This window comes from Cervus canadensis, chromosome 5 (assembly GCF_019320065.1).
Source record: "Cervus canadensis isolate Bull #8, Minnesota chromosome 5, ASM1932006v1, whole genome shotgun sequence".
Lineage (NCBI taxonomy): Eukaryota > Metazoa > Chordata > Mammalia > Artiodactyla > Cervidae > Cervus > Cervus canadensis.
This window is the reverse complement of record NC_057390.1, coordinates 59,584,090-59,602,731: the sequence shown is the minus strand read 5'-3', so window position 1 is coordinate 59,602,731 and position 18,642 is coordinate 59,584,090. Positions and strand designations below refer to the sequence as shown.

The following is an 18,642-nucleotide window of genomic DNA, read 5'->3' as shown; positions in this document are numbered from 1 at the left end:
TTTAACAGACTGCTTTTTAAAATATTTTTATTATGGCCAGAAATAGAAAATAAAATAGATTTTACCCGATGATGGTTGTTAGCTGTCTAGCAGTAGTTGGTTAGCAAATTCAAAACGTGGATTCCTCAAGCGGCACCTGCCTTCTTGCTTCAGAAGCCTCTAAAGATAGGCAGGGTGAACAAGAATGTTCAGGGGTGGCAGTGGGGTGGGGTGGAGGCAAGGTCTCCTTAAAGGTCCTTGAAGCTCCTACAGGTTGAAGTTCTGAGAGGTAGTTTCCTTAGAAAATAAATACGTATTGCTTTCAGTGTGGTACTCTAATTACTTTTATTAGATTTGACTGAGTGACTTTGTGTAAAGTTCTGTGGGTCATTAGTTATCAATGCCCAGAAATCCTCAGGAAGAAATACTTTTTATCTCAAAATAGCCCCAAAGTAATTTTTTTTTTTTTTTAAAGAAGGGTGCTCGCTTCGGCAGCACATATACTAAAATTGGAACGATACAGTGAAGATTAGCATGGCCCCTGCGCAAGGATGACACGCAAATTCGTGAAGCGTTCCATATTTTTCAGATCACAAATAAAAAAAGAGAAAAGAAAAAAAAAAAAAAAAGAAGGGCTGCCATATTTACAAAGTATCATTCACTGCCTTCAAGCTTAGTTTGTATCTTCCTTTCCTTTTTCTACTCTGTGAAGAATTAAAGTGTATGAAGTTAAGTTGTCTTTGTAAAACCTTAGCAGGAGTCTGCCTAATTTTTAGAATTAACTAAACATTCTGAATATGTACATTACTTATATGAAATAGATATTTACATAGTAGAATAGTTGTTTCTTCCCTTTCGTGTGTTGGTCGCTTCAGTTGTGTCCGACTCTTTGCAGCCCCATGGACTGTAGCCCACAGGCTCCTCTTTCCATGGGGTTTCCCAGGCAAGGATACTGGAGTGGGTAGCCATTCTCTTCTCCAGGGGATCTTCCCAGTCCAGGGATTGAACTCAAGTCTCCTGCATTGCAGGCAGATTCTTTACCTTGGAACCACAAAGGAAGCCCTTCCTCCCTCTCACGCATCTCTGAAGTATATTTCTTTTATCTTGTACCTTAAATTTTAATACTCATATGTCATATTATAGAAGTGTGATAGTTTTCTTTTTAGGGATAGTTTTCTTTTGAGGAATTCAGATTTAGACTATATAGTACAATGTTTAGACTTACTCAATGAGTAAGTAAATAAAGAATATTTCTCTGGTTTTTCCCTTTAGGTTGCATGTAGAAGTTAGAAGATAAAGTATGTTCTGTATTTTTGAGGACTATAAAGCATGTCTTCTTTTAAGTGATTTTTCACAGTATTAAAGCATTCCCAATTTGAAAACAGAGGAGATTAAAAATTAATAATATCCTTTAGAAACACTTTCATAAAAACACTTCCTAATGTAGCATACTTAGTTTTTGTTAGTTTTATTCAGTGACAAGTTAGTTGGCTAACGAAACCTAGAAGGTAGTAATCTTTTGTTTTAATTAAGATGAAATTTTATTTTCACAGATTTGTTCTAGCAAATTATATTTACCTGTTTTGGTGTGACTGTTTTATGTATCTGAAGGCCTTCTTTTAAAAACAAAAACAAAAAACCCACCATCACATACCTTTGGCAAAGCATTTGGTTTCAACCCTAAGCCTTTTCCCCTCTGACATTGTTTATTAAGGGTCTCTAGTGTGAGCAGAAAAACAAGGTATCTTTGGGGAAAAGATAGTACAGGAGAGTTGAAATCAGAATCCCATCCAAGCAATTATAAGTACTGGAGAAAAAAAAATGTTTTCATTATGCACGGGAATGGGGGTGGGGCAAGGCTGGTTGGCCTTTACTGGCATATAATCTTAAGGGAAAAAAATTCAAATCTAAGAATTCCTTCCCTTAATGATAATGAGGCTTTAGATTCAGCATGCTAAAGCTGAGTTCCTGACAACACATTAGTGTGGAGTAGCATCATAATTTTAATGTCTACAATAATATATTATTTATAAAAATATTACAATGGTTCATATTTACCAAGTTTCCTATGGAAAGATTGGTGATAATAGTTCTTCTGTTATGAACATACAGTGTCATAGAACTTCAATACCTCAAACAGTGGTGTAATATGTAATTTGCATAGGAATAATTCCAGCAAGTTATACAATCAGCTTGCTTCATGATCTTTAAGGTTACCAGTGTTTTATGATTTAACGGCTCCTCCCCAATATTCTTTATGAAGTTTTCCCAAAAAACTGCCAGAAACCACTTCTGTTCAGTGTGGAGGCAATTTTCTGTTATTACAAAGCAATTGGATTGTTGAAGGCTTTTCTATCCTAGTAAAATTCCTCCTGCTAACCTTGAGACTCATTGTGTGGTTGGAGATCACTTTAGGACCCCCACTGGAAGTTCTGAACTACTGGCTTCTCCCAGGCCGCATCTTATGGCTCAGGGTGTGTGTTTGTGGTGTGTGTTCCTGCTTCAGGAGTCCTCCAGGGATTTTAGTCATGGGTTTTGAAACATCAGTGTTACTTATATACAGTTACTTATATACAGTGTTACTTATATACTTATTTTCTTTATACAATATTTCCAGATTTTGAACCATAGCATAATATAGTGTGGTCTTGGCAGGGCTCTTGGCTTGCCAAGCAGTGTTCTATGGAGACCTGAATTCGGAAACAGTCTTGGAAATGTGTATACTTTGAGAGATCCGTAGATAGAAATTGCGGTGAATAATCAGAATTCTGGAGTGCCTGTTGCTCTCCTGCGCCCCCTTGTGGTTATATGTGATACTCTCTTTCATAGCTCAAGAGGAGCTCCAACTTGTCGTGGGCATGCTTGTTTACAAGAGCTTTCTTCTGTGTAAAATAGCCTATCAAGTTAATATAATAGTTCTCACTGAGGGTATAAATAGTTTATTGTGTTTGTTTGATTTTTTTATAATTTGTAGAATTTTAAAAATATGTATTGATGTGTGTGTACATGTTTTACCTTTTTCTTATGGAAAATTCCAAACACACTCAAAAGTAAAGAGAGTACAATGCATCCCCTTGTGCTCATCATCGGGCTTCAACAGTCATCAATATTTTGTCAGTCTTGTTTCATCTTCATGGACTTTTTTTCTAGAGTATTCTAAAGCATATTCCAGGCATGTAATCATTTTTTTTTTTCCTCATCTTAAATTTAGAAACTGTATAATTGGGCTCAGTCTTTTACTTTAGGTGTGCAGTGCTTTTAGTCAAAATTGTAACGTAAACTAAGAAAATTGTAAACATCCTCAGTATCTTTGGAAGGTGACTGATGTCCCTAGCTTCTTAAGAGTTAGGTCTAAAACCTAAAATTCCCAGCTGGCTGAGGAACCAGTAAGACTGGATATTAGAAATATTTTCTAGTCCTTAACAGTTACAGTCTAAAAAACCCTTTTTTCTTTCCAGATGTTTATTAACAAGGTCATAATTTATTCCTAAGAAATATTCACTTGAAATATTATCTCTCAGGATTTGTTTACTAAATGCAGTTAGTTATCAACATTTGAAAATGTCCTTTTGTTTTTCCAAGAGGAAAGGTTATGTTCGATAAACCAGTCAGAAACCGTCTGCAATTTCAGAGAAGTACATAAAAGTCCTAGGAGGGAAGGCAGGAGTTTCTTACAGTGCAGACTTGAGGAAGACATCCCCAAACAGTAAAAGCTGTTATTTTAATTGATTTCGAGGTTGACTTCCTGGCCGAATTTCGGTTTGTCTCCAGCCTTTAAGACGCTGTCGAGAAAGCCCGGGGATTGTCCGCCGCGGGACTCGTCCGACTGGAGTCTGATCGCGGATGCGCGGCCGCGCGCTGCCCGCGGCAGAGCGCGCCGCCGGGGGAGCCCGGGGAGGCGCCTCCGCAAACAGTGGTGTCGGGTTACAGCCTCGGAGCCGCGCGGAGCGCGCCTAACTGGCTTGATCTAGTGACTGGCTTCATAATTACATTGCTGATTTGTTAGGGAAGGCTTTGTCTTACTTAGCAATTAGCATGGATGTTACTGCAGGGACCTCATCCTGGATGAGCTTGGGCTTAAAAAAAGAAAAAAAGCTTCCCCGATAGGGGCAGCTTTAGGGGTTCAGTTACTCACCCTCCCTTGTCTTCTGGGAGTAAACACGCAGAGGCTTTCTCCCTGTTGGAATTTTGCCCGTGTTTCTGCCATTCCCGGAGGCCGGAAGCAGTCGCTTTGGGGTCTGCAGGCAGCCTGGGGGAGTGCTGACCCCCGAACGGCCTCCCGGAGCCTCACCACCCGGTACTGGGGGAACTGCATGGGTCACAGTGCAAGGAACACCCCCGCTGGAAGATCCTTGCAGGCACCCTGCTTTCTTTTTTAAATTAATTTATTTTAATTGGAGGATAATTACAATATTGTGATGGTTTTTGCCATACATCAACATGAATCAGCCATGGGTATACATATGTCCCCCGCCATGCTGAGCTCCCCCTCCCACTTCCCTTTCCACCCTATCCCTCTGGGGTGTCCCAGAGCACTGGCTTTGGGAGCACCCCACTTTCTATCAGCTCTCTCCCAGATCTGCCAGCACCACCACCTCCTGGCTTGTCCCTTCAGGGTGTCGTGGCCCCCCCCCGCCACCCCGCGGCTTCTGCTGTCACCTGGGGGAGGAAGGGTGTCAAAAGCATAGCCATTATCAGATTCCTGAGTGTTGGATGTTTATTACGGTGTAATATTTTAACAGTGTAGAAAGTTGTCTAAGGGAACCTGGCTTTCCCCGTGGAGCAAGGATGGGGCCTTTCCTTCCTGGGCGGTGCTGTGTGACCAGCTGACAAAAGAGCTCTTCCCAGAGTTAGCCGGGGGCTGGTGGCAGGCATCCTGGTCAGGAGCAGGGACTCTCCACTTGGACCACCTCAAGAGCAGGACCCAAAGCACACCCTAAGGCAGGCGTCAGGGAGGAGGAGAGGAGAGATGAGAATATTCTGTGTTTCAGAGATTGTCTTACCAGCATTTGTAGCCAGCCTCTCTCCTACTTGAGAGACTGTCACCCACTCAGTAGTTTTGCCAGGGGCAACTTCTTTCTTCTTCCACTGCCCCAGAAAGAAACTGAAAGCGTGAGTGTGTTTCCACTTACAGGACTTTGGGTTTGGCGGCTCAGGATGTCTGAGTGAGGAAATAGCCTCTGCTAGCCTGCTTGAAGACACGCGTCACACATCATAGCTTCTTTTTTCTTCAAACTGGGTAGGAAAAGTCATCATTCTGAGTCATTAGCATCACTGTGAACGCCTCGTTTTTATGATTTTTAGTGTCAGCATGGGTACTTCTGGACCCTTCAGCAGCCAGTAGTCACACCAGTGGTCACACAGGACGGTGTGGTTGAGGAGACCCGGGCCTCTTATTAGGAGCCTTTCACCTGAGAGCTGTTAACTAGTGACACGGGCATACAGAACGTGCACAGGTCCTAAGTGTGAGGCCAGTGACTCATCGAAAGCAGGCGCCAGCCTCTTCACCCTGCTGAGGGCGTAGAGCGAGACCCGCTCCCGGGGAGCCCAGGGCCCCACTAGGAACTGCCCTTCCCTGACGGCAGACACCAGGGCTGAGTTCTGCGCTGTTAACTGACTGTTGAGACAACATGTCACTTAATCAGGAAGCCCGCTACACTCCTGAGAAAGGAAAACCCTGGGTTTCTACTTGTCACTTAGTGGTCCAAAAGGAAATTGGAACAAGCTCCTGAAAATGTACACAAGGTACAAACCATCCAGCCTTGAGGTGTTTTAAAGTAATAACTTCCAGGATTCTCCCATGTGCCCCGCCTCTGTGTGTGGACGAACAAGTGTGTATGAGCATCTGGTGGTGCAGAGCTGGGAGCCGTTTCCACGTCTGCCATGGTGTGCTGGCCACCTGCCGCCCCTCCTGGCTGCCTCTTTGATCATATGGTCAGTCTCACCTTCCCCAGTGATTTCCTCCCTTCAGAAATTGGAACTAAGCTATCAGTCCCCTTTTAAAACACCCTTTGCAGCATTAATTCCCTTGGATAGTGAGTAGGATTTTCCTTCTGGAGGGTTTTCCTTCTGTTTGGGGTGATAACTGTTTGGGGGATAAACTGGGTTAAAGTCTTTTGCATCTTTTTTTGACCCCCGCTGAGTCAGAAAGCCAGCCCCCGTGGTGGGCCGGGGCAGGCTCTCAGTTTGGGCCTCTCACAAGCCCCAGGGGTGATGCTGCCCTCAGGGGTCACACACAGACCCTCCGTGCACCTATCAAGTCAGCCGCCCCCAGGCTCTGGGCCTCTAGGAAGCACTAGTGGTCACAGTGGGCTGCAGGTTAAAGCAGTGGGTTTTGTTGTTACTAGTGGGGATGACAGAAGTGGTGGTTTGCAAAAGCGGATTTAATATTCTTAATTTTTAAATCATAATTAGTTCGTGGGGAACCTGGGGCTCAGCCATTCGTAGACAGCCTTTTGGGCTGGGGTTTTGTATGGAGCAAAGCAGCTCTCTCGCTGCGAGCTATTGAAAGCAGCCCTGGACACAAGTGTTTGTAGTATTAAAATAAAGGAGGGGGAAAAGAAAATTGTAACATTTATTTTGACAGTTCAAATAATATTAAAGGACAGTGTTTTAAACAGTTTTTCCAAGGCATAGCTTTAAAATAATTGAAAAACCACTGAGTTTAAGAGAACTTTTTTGATTGCTTGTTTTTTCTTTTTTTTTAATGTTTGCGTCTTTTTCCTGTAATGGTTTAAAAATATAAAAGCTATGAAATGCTCCTTTTAACACACGGGTACTATTTCAGTTTCTCTTTGGACCCTGGGCACAAGGCCTCACCATTCACTCTGTGATCACGGTAAGAAGAACGTAGGCCCCAGTGAGCTGGTGGTGTCGCATGTATCAGTCTGAGAAACTGAGTTTTATCATTAAAATCGAGCTTAGGACATCTTACTTCTGCATGTAGTCTTTCTTTTTTGATGTCAGTTGCCATCACAGAGCTACTCATTCTTTGTTTCTTTACCTGCTTAGGCACAAATAGGGAAGCAGTTTAGACTCAGATTTAATCGAGTAAAGGTATTCTCAGGCTTAAATATGAAATCGCTGGATGGAGAAAAAAGGAAGTCGTGGTTGTCAAAATGAGGTCCCTAGACCAGCATCACCTGGAAGCTTGCTGAAAATATCGATCTCTGTCCTCCACACCAGACCAAATGAATGAGGATCTGGGATAGTGGGGGGCGGGGCGGGGAGCATTGTTCCCGAGCCCCCTCTGTGAATTTGATGTTCACCCAAGTTTGAGAACGGAAGAGTGGGAGAGGCAGGCAGAGCTTTCTGAATACAGGCTCCTTGCCCACCCTCAGCGCCTCGGGTCCTGACGGATCTCCTTACCCAACGCCTGCCCCGTACAGCTGTGCCCTCTGAGGCTCCTTCACCCTTCCCCTTTGTCATACCCTCCCTTCACGCCATGTTACACTCAGAGCCAAAGACACACGTCTCTGTTGTTGTTTTACAGTCCTTCTCTGGCTGTCCCTCAATGTCTTTTCTCATTCTTTCCATTTACTATTCATCCAGTCGCTATTTCTGAAGCATCTTCTGTGTGTCAGGGACTGCCCTACCCTGAGGATACAGAGATGAACAGAACAGTCTGAAACCCTCAGAGAGCTTACCGTCTGGGGTGGGACACGTACACTGAGAGGCAATCCTGCCTTAAATATAAACCTCAAATCCTGTCTCCGGAAGTCTCCCCCCAGTCACCCAGTTTGTACTGATCTCTGACTCCTGACTGTGGGAGTCATTAGAATTTGGAATTGCAAACCCCCAAGTAAGTAATATCTTTTCCTGCTTTTCTGGTTCTTTCTCTTCTGAGGAATCGCCCAGTGACATGTTACTGTTGACCATCTGCCCGGGCAGATTTGTAGCATTTGAGGGCAGGGTCCTTCCTAGTGAAAGTGACTCGACTGAAAGCCAGGGTTGGTATCTGGAGAGTTTTATTCACTATTAAACTTCCTGGAAAACTCCCGCAGAGAAGTGTTTATTTGTATTGCTCCCCATGAGTTTTTGTTGTCTCTTTTCAAAACTTAGATTGCTGCAGTTAATACTTGCCAAAATTTATGTTAAGCAAATCAGAATGTTAGGGGTTTGTTTCTAACAAGTTTATTGGGGAGGGAAGGTATTTTGTCCTGAACTGTATATTAAGAGCCAGTGAATATTCAGTAAAAAGAGTGACTGCGGTTAGTTTTAGACCCCTTGAGGTGGGCAGGGAAGGGGAGGGAGCACCCACCTCACTCCTCCATGTCAGGGTCTCTAACCAGTCCTGAAGTTCCGGGTGCCCGTTGAGCCTTCGGCTGAAAGACTGGATGGAAGACACGGGCTTTGGGCCTGGGTCTTCACAAGTCGAGGGAGGAGGCAAAGTGCGGTGCTGAGCCTTGGGGGTAGCCTGGAAACCAACTTATCACAAGCTCCTCCTCTCAGGGAACCACAGGCTACCATCCAGTGTCCAGTTCCACTGCCAAGGGGCCTCTCACGCAGGAACAGCACGCACCTCCTGCAGCCCCCCACCCCAGTTACCTTGAAGCCCTGAATGTCCTCCAGCTACTGCTTCATCTTCACTCTGCAGCCAAGTGGGGCCTTTTAAAAGGTCACGTGCCTCTCCAGTGGCCTGAAGAGCTGCTGCTGTTGTCTTAGAGTGCCTGAGGAAAAGGCTTTGGGCAGCCTGGCCCTCGTGTTTTTGAGAGGCTTGTCTTTTCTTTGAATCGTGCCTGCTCCGTGTTCACACAGCTCCTAGTGAGGGTCCTTCTCACCTCCCTCCCACCTCCCAGGAGTTGGAGGCCTCTTCTGAACGTGGGCAGACAAAACTCTCAACAGCGTGTTAAGCAAACTTTGGGAAAACTTTTTTTTCTTTTTTTACAAATTTTAAATTAAAAAAAAATTTTAATGTTACTGTTCTACATAAGAATGTGGGTTAGATTTTTTACCATGTCATTTTTCACTCCTTTTTGTAAAAATGTAGATAGAGTTCAGATTACAAATCAGGATTGTGTGCATTTTGCAATCTTACTGGGTGTGTAGAGCAGTTTGCCTCATAAAACGAAATAGAAAAATGAAGGCAAACCTGCTTTGAGAGATACTCTATCACAGGTCCTTATTTACACATTTGAGAAGCATCCAAGATTCAATTCGTCTGCCTGTTCCTGCTCACGGATTTGGCTTACCTGGGTCCTCCTCCTTCCCCTTCCAGACAGCATTACAGATGTCTTATCAGGCTTTCCCTAAATCATTCGGATCCATATCATATCCCAGAGCTGTGACCAGCTTTGTTGTTGTTGTTTAGTCGCTAAATCATGTCTGATTCTTTGTGACCCCATGGACTGCAGCACACCAGGCTTCCCTGTCCTTCACTATCTCCTGGAGTTTGCTCAAACTCGTGTCTGTTGAGTCGATAATGACCAGCTAGATCATTCTAATTGGAAATCAGGTGCTTCTCACATTGAAATCTCTCCGAAAAGTATCTCCATAGACCTCCTTCAGCCACGAGAATTTGGCTAACCATGCCTGTAGTACCATGTGCTTTTTAAATAGTTACGTTCTATGTGCTTGGTGATTATTTCTAGAGAAATGTGAGTTATTGAAAAAGTCCTGTTGTTTTTTTCCTGGTAACAGTTCTGTGTGAATGACTAAAAGAAAGGAAACGTCTGCGTTGTCTTTCCTGAGTGTTACTTCTCCTTCAGGGAGCCAGTAAACATTTAAAGTAGCCATGAGCTTACATACTTGTTTTGAGGCATGTGTTTAGTTTACATTTTGGGACAGTGCTTCTCAAACTTTCTGTGATGAAAGACCATCTTGTTTGTGTTTTTCCTCTATGGACTAATACTTTAGTAAAACCTGACAAAAAGAATACTGGAAAAATAAAATGAGTTATAAGGATGTAAAAATATAAGCCTCATTTTTAAAAGTTTTATTTACAAAACATAATTACTCTGTAAATCTCCATAAAAATTTCTAAGCAATACAGAATCTCTACTTACCTCATTGTGAACCAGTAACAGTTTGCAGACTGGTTCCATCTATGGATCACACTTTGAAAAACACTGTTTTAAGAGAGAGGGAGAGAGTGTGTGTGTGTGCGCGCACGCGCACACACACACACACTTGTGTACTCTCACACACATTTGGGTGTATTAGGTACATTCAAATTATAGTGTATGACATAGGTTATATAACTGCCTTATATGATAGTTAAATGCATTTGGTGAGCCCTTTGGTAAAAGCGGGGCTTCCCTGATAGCTGTTGGTAAAGAATCCACCTGCAATGCAGGAGACCCTGGTTTGATTGCTGGGTCAGGAAGATCTGCTGGAAAGGGATAGGCTGCCCACTCCAGTATTCTTGGGCTTCCCTTTTGGCTCAACTGGTAAAGAATCCACCTGCAAAGCAGGAGATCTGGGTTCGATCCCTGGGTTGGGAAGATGCCCTGGAGAAGGGAAAGGCTACCCACTCTAGTATTCTGGCCTAGAGAATTCCATGGACTGTATAGTCCATGTCACAAAGAGTTGGACACGACTGAGCAACCTTCACTTTCACTTTTTTTCCCTTTGGTAAAAGTAGAGTTTTTCTGGACATGGCATTAAATGCTTAAATTGTAAGCAAATACAGATGGTATATACTTGAATACAGTTATCTGTTTCAAAATACAGTTGTCTGGGAGTACTTCTGATGGATAAAGTAGAAAGTGTTTTGTGTTGTGAAATGAAGTCACTTCCTCTGTGATTCACACTCAGGTTTAAATGGGCACAGATGCTTTAGATAGGAGATGGCCTATGCAAAGTGTGTATACAAGTGAGACAGCACTGAGCAGTAGGAAGTGTTGCTGTCATGTGAAGCATTAGATAAGCCCTTTGTTACTATCATACCTTCTTTGCCTCAGAGAACAGTTAAGTATGGGACTGGTCTTTGGTCCTAGTGATTGATAGCCATTTTCTTAATGTTTACGAAGTGGGGGGAAGTGTTTCCTATAAGTAACTCCACATTCTTTATGAGCGTTAACAAATTCTCAGGCTGATTCTGACTTGATGGATTGCAGTTGTCTTCATCCTCTGCTAGAGACTGAGGCCCATGAAGGCAGCCACCCGGAATGGGACGTGTGTGCCAGGCTCTGTGTCCACCTGCATGTTTAGCCTTCTTCCACAAAGCCGTAGAAGGAAGTTTTATTATGGTTAGCCTTCTCCCTTTAGGATGAGACTCCTACTTTAAAATGATAATGAGGTGTAGGAGAAGTTGTTCAGCCCCTTGAAGACCAGGCTTTATTCCTGTGTGGGACGACCCACTTTCTGGCAGGGTGCCCAAGACAGCGTAAATGCGGGATGAGTTAAAGGATTGAAGGAGGTCATTCAGAAAAGGTCGCCTTTAGAAAAAAATGCTGGGTAACTGCAAAGCACTTTCTTGTATGTGACATCATCAAAAAGAGTGAGTGGCCTTGAGGAGAGCATTAACACGGTCCTCTGGGTAAGCATTGTAGAGGGGGAAGGGAGCAAGCCACGGGCCTAGCTTGATTAGAAGCATGTCTCCGGGTCTGAACAACGACACAAGGACAGCTTTCTTGGTTAAATGGTTATAAAGTGGGGTCTGTGAGACACAGACCGGTGGACTTGTGATTGCTTGGTTTAGATGCTAATGTTCTGAGGGGAAGGGCCAGCTGCTCTCCAGAAAGCACAGGCATATGGGGGTGTCTTCAATCAGGACAGAGCACATGAGGAGGCTGCCATGTCAGGCAAGGTGGGCAGGAGTTAAAATCCATTCTCCAGTGCTCAGGGTCTGAGATAGGAGGCCATTGTCTCTTTGAAATCAATGCAGGAATCACAGTAGGTATTTTAAGAAATGTATCCAGTACCCAAACAACAATACTTATAATCACAGCAAATTTCTTTTAAATTAGTTCAGTTGCACTCAGGTATGACAGCCTGTGATGAAACTGAGCCATGGAAAAACTTGGATTGGGAAATTCTCCACTTGATTCTCGACAGAAAAGCGATGGCAGCTCCATCACTGTGGTCATTTAATACAGCCTAAGCCCTTCACCACATGTTACCAGTCAGAAGGGCTCTGTGCGTGATGGGGAAAAAAGCAGTGTTTTGAAAGCATATGCGGTTCTGCCAGAACTGTACAAGTTCCCCTTTTTCCAACTGTATTCTTTTCATCATTCCAGCTGTGTTCAAGCTGTAACCTATGACACCTTTACCTGTTTAGGTCATAGCATTGTCAGTATTTTCTTGGGTTTTAAAAATAGATCTGTTGGAGGGAGGGAAGTTGAACCTGCTTGGTAACAGGGTAGGTAGACACAGGCACACAAGCGAGAAAGTCAAAATCACGGTTCCCATGGTAATGTTTAACTTGTCTGTGTCGTACACATTTCTCAAGAAATACATTCAACAGACTACCCAGTGATAAAAATTGCTCCACCGCCACACAAAGGTAGATTTCCCAATGAATTCCTCTGTTGTAATCAGCCCTGGGCAGGGAGCTCATGTCCTGAGTCCTGACCTCTGAAATCAGCATCTTTTTTGAAAACGGGAGAGGGGGGCGGAATGGAATTCGTTTCTGTGGGATTGATTCCATCTCCTTCCTTTCTCCTTGGCAGATATATGTTGGGGAAAGGAGGAAAACGGAAGTTTGACGAGCATGAAGATGGGCTGGAAGGCAAAATCGTGTCCCCGTCAGACGGTCCGTCCAAGGTGTCTTACACCTTACAGCGCCAGACTATCTTCAACATTTCCCTTATGAAGCTCTACAACCACAGGCCCCTCACCGAGCCCAGCCTGCAAAAGACCGTGCTCATCAACAACATGTTGCGGCGGATCCAGGAGGAGCTGAAGCAGGAGGGCAGCCTGCGGCCCGCGTTCCCCGCCTCCTCGCCGCCCGCTGCCGCCGCCGCCGCCGCCGACCCGCTGGGCTCCAGCTCCCGGGAGGCGCCGCCCGCCTTCAGCCAGCCCGCTCCCGCGCCCTGCGAGCTGGGCGGCGCCGCGGCCCTGGAGGCCTGCCTCACCCCCGCCTCGCTGCTAGAGGACGACGACCCGGACACGTTTTGCACTTCCTCGCCGGCCGCCCCCGCCAGACTCGCGCCTCCCGCCCTCCTCCCGCCGGAAAAGGACAGCTTCTCCTCCGCCCTGGACGAGATCGAGGAGCTCTGTCCCACATCTACCTCCACGGAGGCCACGGAGGCCGACGGCCCGAAAGGGGACTCCTCCTCCAGCGGGCCCGGCGCGCCTCAGAGACCCGAGGGGCTGCAGGACGGCGGCCGGCCCGAGGACGCGAAACTGATGGACTCGCTGCCTGGCAACTTTGAGATCACCGCGTCCACGGGCTTCCTCACAGACTTGACCCTGGACGACATCCTGTTCGCCGACATTGACACGTCCATGTACGACTTCGACCCCTGCACGTCCGCGTCGGGGACCGCCTCCAAGATGTCCCCCGTGTCGGCCGACGACCTCCTCAAGACGCTGGCCCCCTACAGCAGCCAGCCCGTCGCCCCGAGCCAGCCTTTCAAGATGGACCTCACGGAGCTGGACCACATCATGGAGGTGCTGGTTGGGTCCTGAGCCCCCAGGCCCCCGCACCTGCCCCCCACCCCCCACCCCCCGCACCCCGACAGCTCTCCGCACTGTGCATGCACCCTTGCTTGCCTTTTTCTGAGAAGAACATTCTACAAAAGGATCACACTAGTTTTTGCTTTGAGCAGAGTTGGAGTGCCTTCATCCAAGTATGACCACTTTTAATACGCTTTTCTTGAGTGGTTCATCAGAGACCTACTACCCGGGAATAAGAAAGAATACATTTGAAGACGATGTGGCTGTGTTGAATGACAAAAACAGTTCAAGTGAAGCACAAGGAATAAGTTGGGAAAGCTGTAAATTGCATGTGCATATTTGTCTATTTTTTCTATAAGTTTTATTGCAAGAGGTAAAAAAAAAAAAGAATATATATATATATTATTTAGATAATCTCAGTACCTTTTCTGGCATTTTCGCCCTGTATAGGTTGACTTGGCAATTCAGCCTTTTTAGAGGCATTAACTACTCCTCTTAAGTGTTGCATTTACATGGCTGTTTAGAAACTGCTGCCCAAATTTATTTTATATTTTTGTACAGATTCTGCAGTTTATGATATTGTTTTTCTAAAAACAAATGCTGTTTATACATATGAGATAGCTATTTTGATAGGATTTGCTCACATAGTTCCTGCAAACTTCAGATGTACAAGTTGCACTTGTACTTTTATAGAGTTGTAATGTTTTATATGTGTTTGGTGCAAAGAGAAAATTGGATCAAATCAATCCGCAATTGATGTCCCCAGATGCAAACACACACACATACACACACACAGCGCTTTAAAAAGGGCCAGGAGATATCACACCCAAATTTCATGAGCACTGACCCCCTGGCATGAACACCCGCCAGCACTGTGACTTCCAAAGCCAGAGCCACGTGGGCTCATCAAGCTTGCATTAAACAGTTGGCGGGAGGCAGCCATGGAGCTTCCAGTTTACATGATGGTTCTCTTTCGCTTGCTGTCTGAAGGGGAAGGCTACCAAGTACTCTTATTTATGCCAAGTCTGCGCTTTTAATTGTTTTTATTTTTTTTTTAAACAAAACCCCAGATCTTTCCCTTTTTGGCATAATTTTTATGAAGACCTGAAATTTTACAAGCGAACAGAATTTTGTGAAAAGCGACCAACCTCTTCATGGAACTAAACCCTATTGCAATGCTTAGGGCTCACCGAGAAGGAACTCTTCCCCCGGAAGGCATCCATCATGTTGCTCAGTTGTCTTTTCCGGCTTCCCTTCCCTAGAGCTTTCATTCCCTCTGTTGCTAAGTGCTGAAAATGGCATCTTCATGATCACCACAGTGAGCCTGACTCTCCTCGGCCCAGCCTGGGATGCCCTCATGTGACACCCATGGCTCTTGAACCTGGAGTTGGCCCCATTACATCACGGCCTCTGATCTGGTTGCTTTCTTGAATCAACTGCTTTAACTTCACTTTACAAGGCTGTTTTACCCAAATACACAGACAGGACTTTCTATGCATGTTCCCCTCTCCCCCTACTTTGCCATCCTCTCTCTGCCAGGAGAACTAGCTTTTTATTCCTAGTGATGTACTTTTAATTTTAAAATGTTTGCGATGTATCATGCTTGTTGCCGAAATTGTTTATGGCCTTTCTGTTTCAGTTTTTTCTTTTCTTCCAATGGTACTTTAGCTGGTTACAACCTATATTGTTGAAACGCAGATGGCTTCTTTAGGAATAACTTTTATATTTATTTAAGAATTTTTAAATTATGGGATTTGTGTTGTTGTCGTTGTCTTTGTTGTTTGGTCATTTGTCAATATTCAGTCACCAATTCTGCTCACTTCTTGCCATGGATAAAATTGAGTCTTTCTGGCCAATTAAAAAAAGACAGCTTTATAAAATGGCACTTTAAACAAGCCATAGATAGTTATATTTTTATAATGCACATGGCAAAGCAAATACATTTGTGATGAAGGAACTGCTCATCTAAGCAAAAGATTCGTGTATGATATGATTAAATCTTTCTACATTCTGATTTACTCCCCCCCACCCCAGCCCCCACCCACCCACCTAAATGTGTTTTTAAAGGCTAATTATCAACTCATTCAAGCAGTGAGAAACCGATCAAATTGCACTGTTCTCCTCTGAGCACCCTCCACCAGACACCTCTTACTACTACAGATGTGTCATTCCCTGTAATAGGACCAGGGACCATATAGTTAAGGTGAGGGTTTTTGTAGATGCTTCCATTGTCACTGTACCTGTCCATTTGAAGGGCTTCCTTTTCCTGTAGAGAACAAGACCGCCCAGACGCCATGCTTCTGCTAGCTGGAGGACCCGGCAAACCCTCCACATGCCGCACACATACACATACGTGTCCGTGCACAATAGTGTTGATTATCCCGGACAATAACAGGGTAAGGCGGCTGATTTGCCATTGTTAAAAACTGATTGATAGTAACTTAGAACAACTGTACTTTGGTTGGATTAGCAAATCGTGTGTTTAAACAAGTCCCATATGTTGGGCAGCAGTTCAAATAAGCATTGCGAGATGTTGCCCACACGTGGTTCTCCCCCTCTCCCGCATTGGTAAGGCTGGGCTTCAAGATCAAAACAAAAACCCCCAACAGCAGCATGCAAGTGCTTTTTAACTCTGGACACCCTTGCCATGAATTCTTGGTATTCAAGGTCTAATGAGGAATAACATGGGAAGTTAGTGGCCCTTTTTCGAAAGGACAAAACCACCTAGTGTTCCAGTTATCTTTGTGTCTTATTTTTACAAAGCGATGTCCCAACAGGGAAGAACGTGAGCCTGTGTGTGATCTCCGAGTCCCAGTTCAAGCGTGGGACGTGCGTCCACATGCCACCCGGCGGCAGTGCCTTCCCCCTCCTGAAGGACACCATGTGGGTTTCAGAGGCAGGCAGGCAGTGTGAGGTGCCTTTACGAGAGCGACATGCTGGGTGGGGCTGGGAGAGGACAATTATTGACAGTGATGTGCAATGAAGTGACAAGATGAGAGCAGAATAATAAGAGCTTTGAATTTGAAGTGATTTTTTTCATAAGTTATTTATTCCTTTTTTTTTTCTGTGTAAATATATTTATTTTACTGTGGAGCTCTAACAACATCTGGATGGTAACATGTGCAGAATGTAAGTAGGAATGTATTCTCCTGTAGGAATGTCAGTCTGTACTAGAAGGGGGTCTGAGCCAGACCCCTGGGTCTTCTCATCGTATGCACAGTCCACATTCATTTTTACTCTCTCCTGTAAAATATGGGTCTATTTGAAATATGCAAAAGGTATGGATGAGGAATGTTTTAATACCTCCAAATTTTTAAGAAAATCAAGCATCAAAGGGTTGATATTTTTAAACTTTTTTTAGTCGCACTTTCTCTTTATGACAGAAGGGGCAACCACACCACTGACACCCTCGTTCACACCAAAGGGTGAGAACTAGCCAAGCCACCTCCACCGGAGGACTGTCTTTCTTAATTGTGCTGTTTATTGCCATAGCCCCTCAGAGTGTCCCAACTGCCCTGAGATCAATCAAGGAAAATTTCTTAAATAAATAAATTCCAAAGAGCCAAAGTGTCAACTTACGGATCATTTTTAAAGCTTAAATTTATTAACCACCCTTGGTGGTAAATAATGAATTATGAATCTGCAGGGCAGCCTTCTCAGATGACAGATTAAAAAAAAAAAAGAAAAACCAACCAGAGAGAGAGACTCTACTTTGTGCAGCGATTGTTGTTTTCTATATGAATTGTCTTAATTTAAAAATCTTGCTGTTACAAATTGGACCTTTATACACTTTCTGAAAAGAATTGAAAAGAGCATCTTTAACCTTTTCTGGCTGTAAATGGTTAACTTCCTGTAACTGCCAGTGGCAGTGAGGTGTGTGCGTCCTGCTTATGTACAATTGTTTTCAGGGCTTCTGAGAATGAGTCTAAATGGTTCTTGAAAATTAGACAGGATCAAGTACTATTGCAGACAAAGCCAATAAAAATTGTGGATGTCTTTTGGGGATAACAAGTTTGGAAGAGAAGTGCGGTCCATACAACCAAGATTTGGAAAAGATGTACATAGGAACATGTTTGGTGCATGGTTTTTGAGGAGGGCTTTTGTCAAAAAGGAGGTGTAACCTTTCCCCCACAGACCTGAGAGCTGTGCCTTTTCTATGCAATATTACAGACGTTACATCAGAACCCAGATGGTTGTATTCACATGTAGGTTTGGGCTGTAATCTGAACAATTGGACAGATTAAATGTACATGGAAATGAGCAGTCTTACTTTTGTAGTTTTATATTATACAATAAACAGTTAAAAGATGAGAGAGGTGTGTTTGCAGTTTCCTTCTGCCTGGAGTACAACCATCTCATATGTCACCGTCTGCCCGTGTCAGGGAACAGTGCCCCCACCCCCACCCCCCACTGCCTCCGCTGAAGTTGGTGCTATCACCCTCTCCCTCCGTCTCCATCTCAGAAGCACTTTTCTCTGTTGGTTCTCCCCCTGCCTTTGGGTGCTTCTCAAACCTCCTTCTCCAGCTCTTTCTAAACACTGGGTTTCTCCCAGGGTTCAGTTGGTGACCAGCTCTTTGCCGAGCCTCTACTTCGCTTGTTTTCCCAAGGGTTCCTAATCCATCCAGGACTCTGAAAACTTATTTCCAGCTCCTACCTCTCTCCCCGCTTCCCTGGTGGCTCAAAAAGTAAAGAATCTGCCTGCAATGCAGGAGACCCGAGTTCCATCCCTTGGTTGGGAAAGTCCCCGAAAAAGGGAATGGCTATCTACTCCAGTATTCTTGCCTGGAGGATTCCATGGACAGGGGAGCCTGGTGGGGCTACAGTCCATGGGATCGCAAAAGAATCAGACAGGACTGAGTGACTAACACTTTCACTTTTTCACCTCTCTCCCAAGCTCTAGACTTCAGCCAAGCTTTGCCATCTCATACTTAGTGCATCTAAAACAGCCTCATTTCCCCAACAGGGCTGGTCCTTCCTCTTTGGGCCTCTGTTTGGCCTCATCACCCTTCTCCCAGGTGTATTCCATCAGCTTCCTTTCCCAACCTACTATAGCTTCCACTTCCCCAGCTCAAGCCGTCTTCCCCCCTCACCTCCAATTATTGC

General features: G+C 44.6%; 1 protein-coding gene and 1 non-coding gene across 3 annotated transcripts in view; both read left to right on the top strand.

The window, feature by feature from the left end:
- SERTAD2 (SERTA domain containing 2) overlaps window positions 1–17,850 on the top strand; it is a 112,611-nt gene extending 94,761 nt beyond the window's left edge. For both annotated transcript variants that reach the window (XM_043468897.1, XM_043468896.1), the window contains exon 2: window positions 12,591–17,850. In XM_043468897.1, coding sequence (XP_043324832.1) covers window positions 12,595–13,551 — 957 coding nt within the window. In that variant the 5' untranslated portion in view covers window positions 12,591–12,594 and the 3' untranslated portion in view covers window positions 13,552–17,850. The remainder of the gene's footprint in view (window positions 1–12,590) is intronic.
- LOC122442713 lies at window positions 459–565 on the top strand. Its single transcript, XR_006269709.1, has one exon. It is a non-coding gene; the product is annotated as a U6 spliceosomal RNA (small nuclear RNA).
- Window positions 17,851–18,642: the final 792 nt, after the last annotated feature.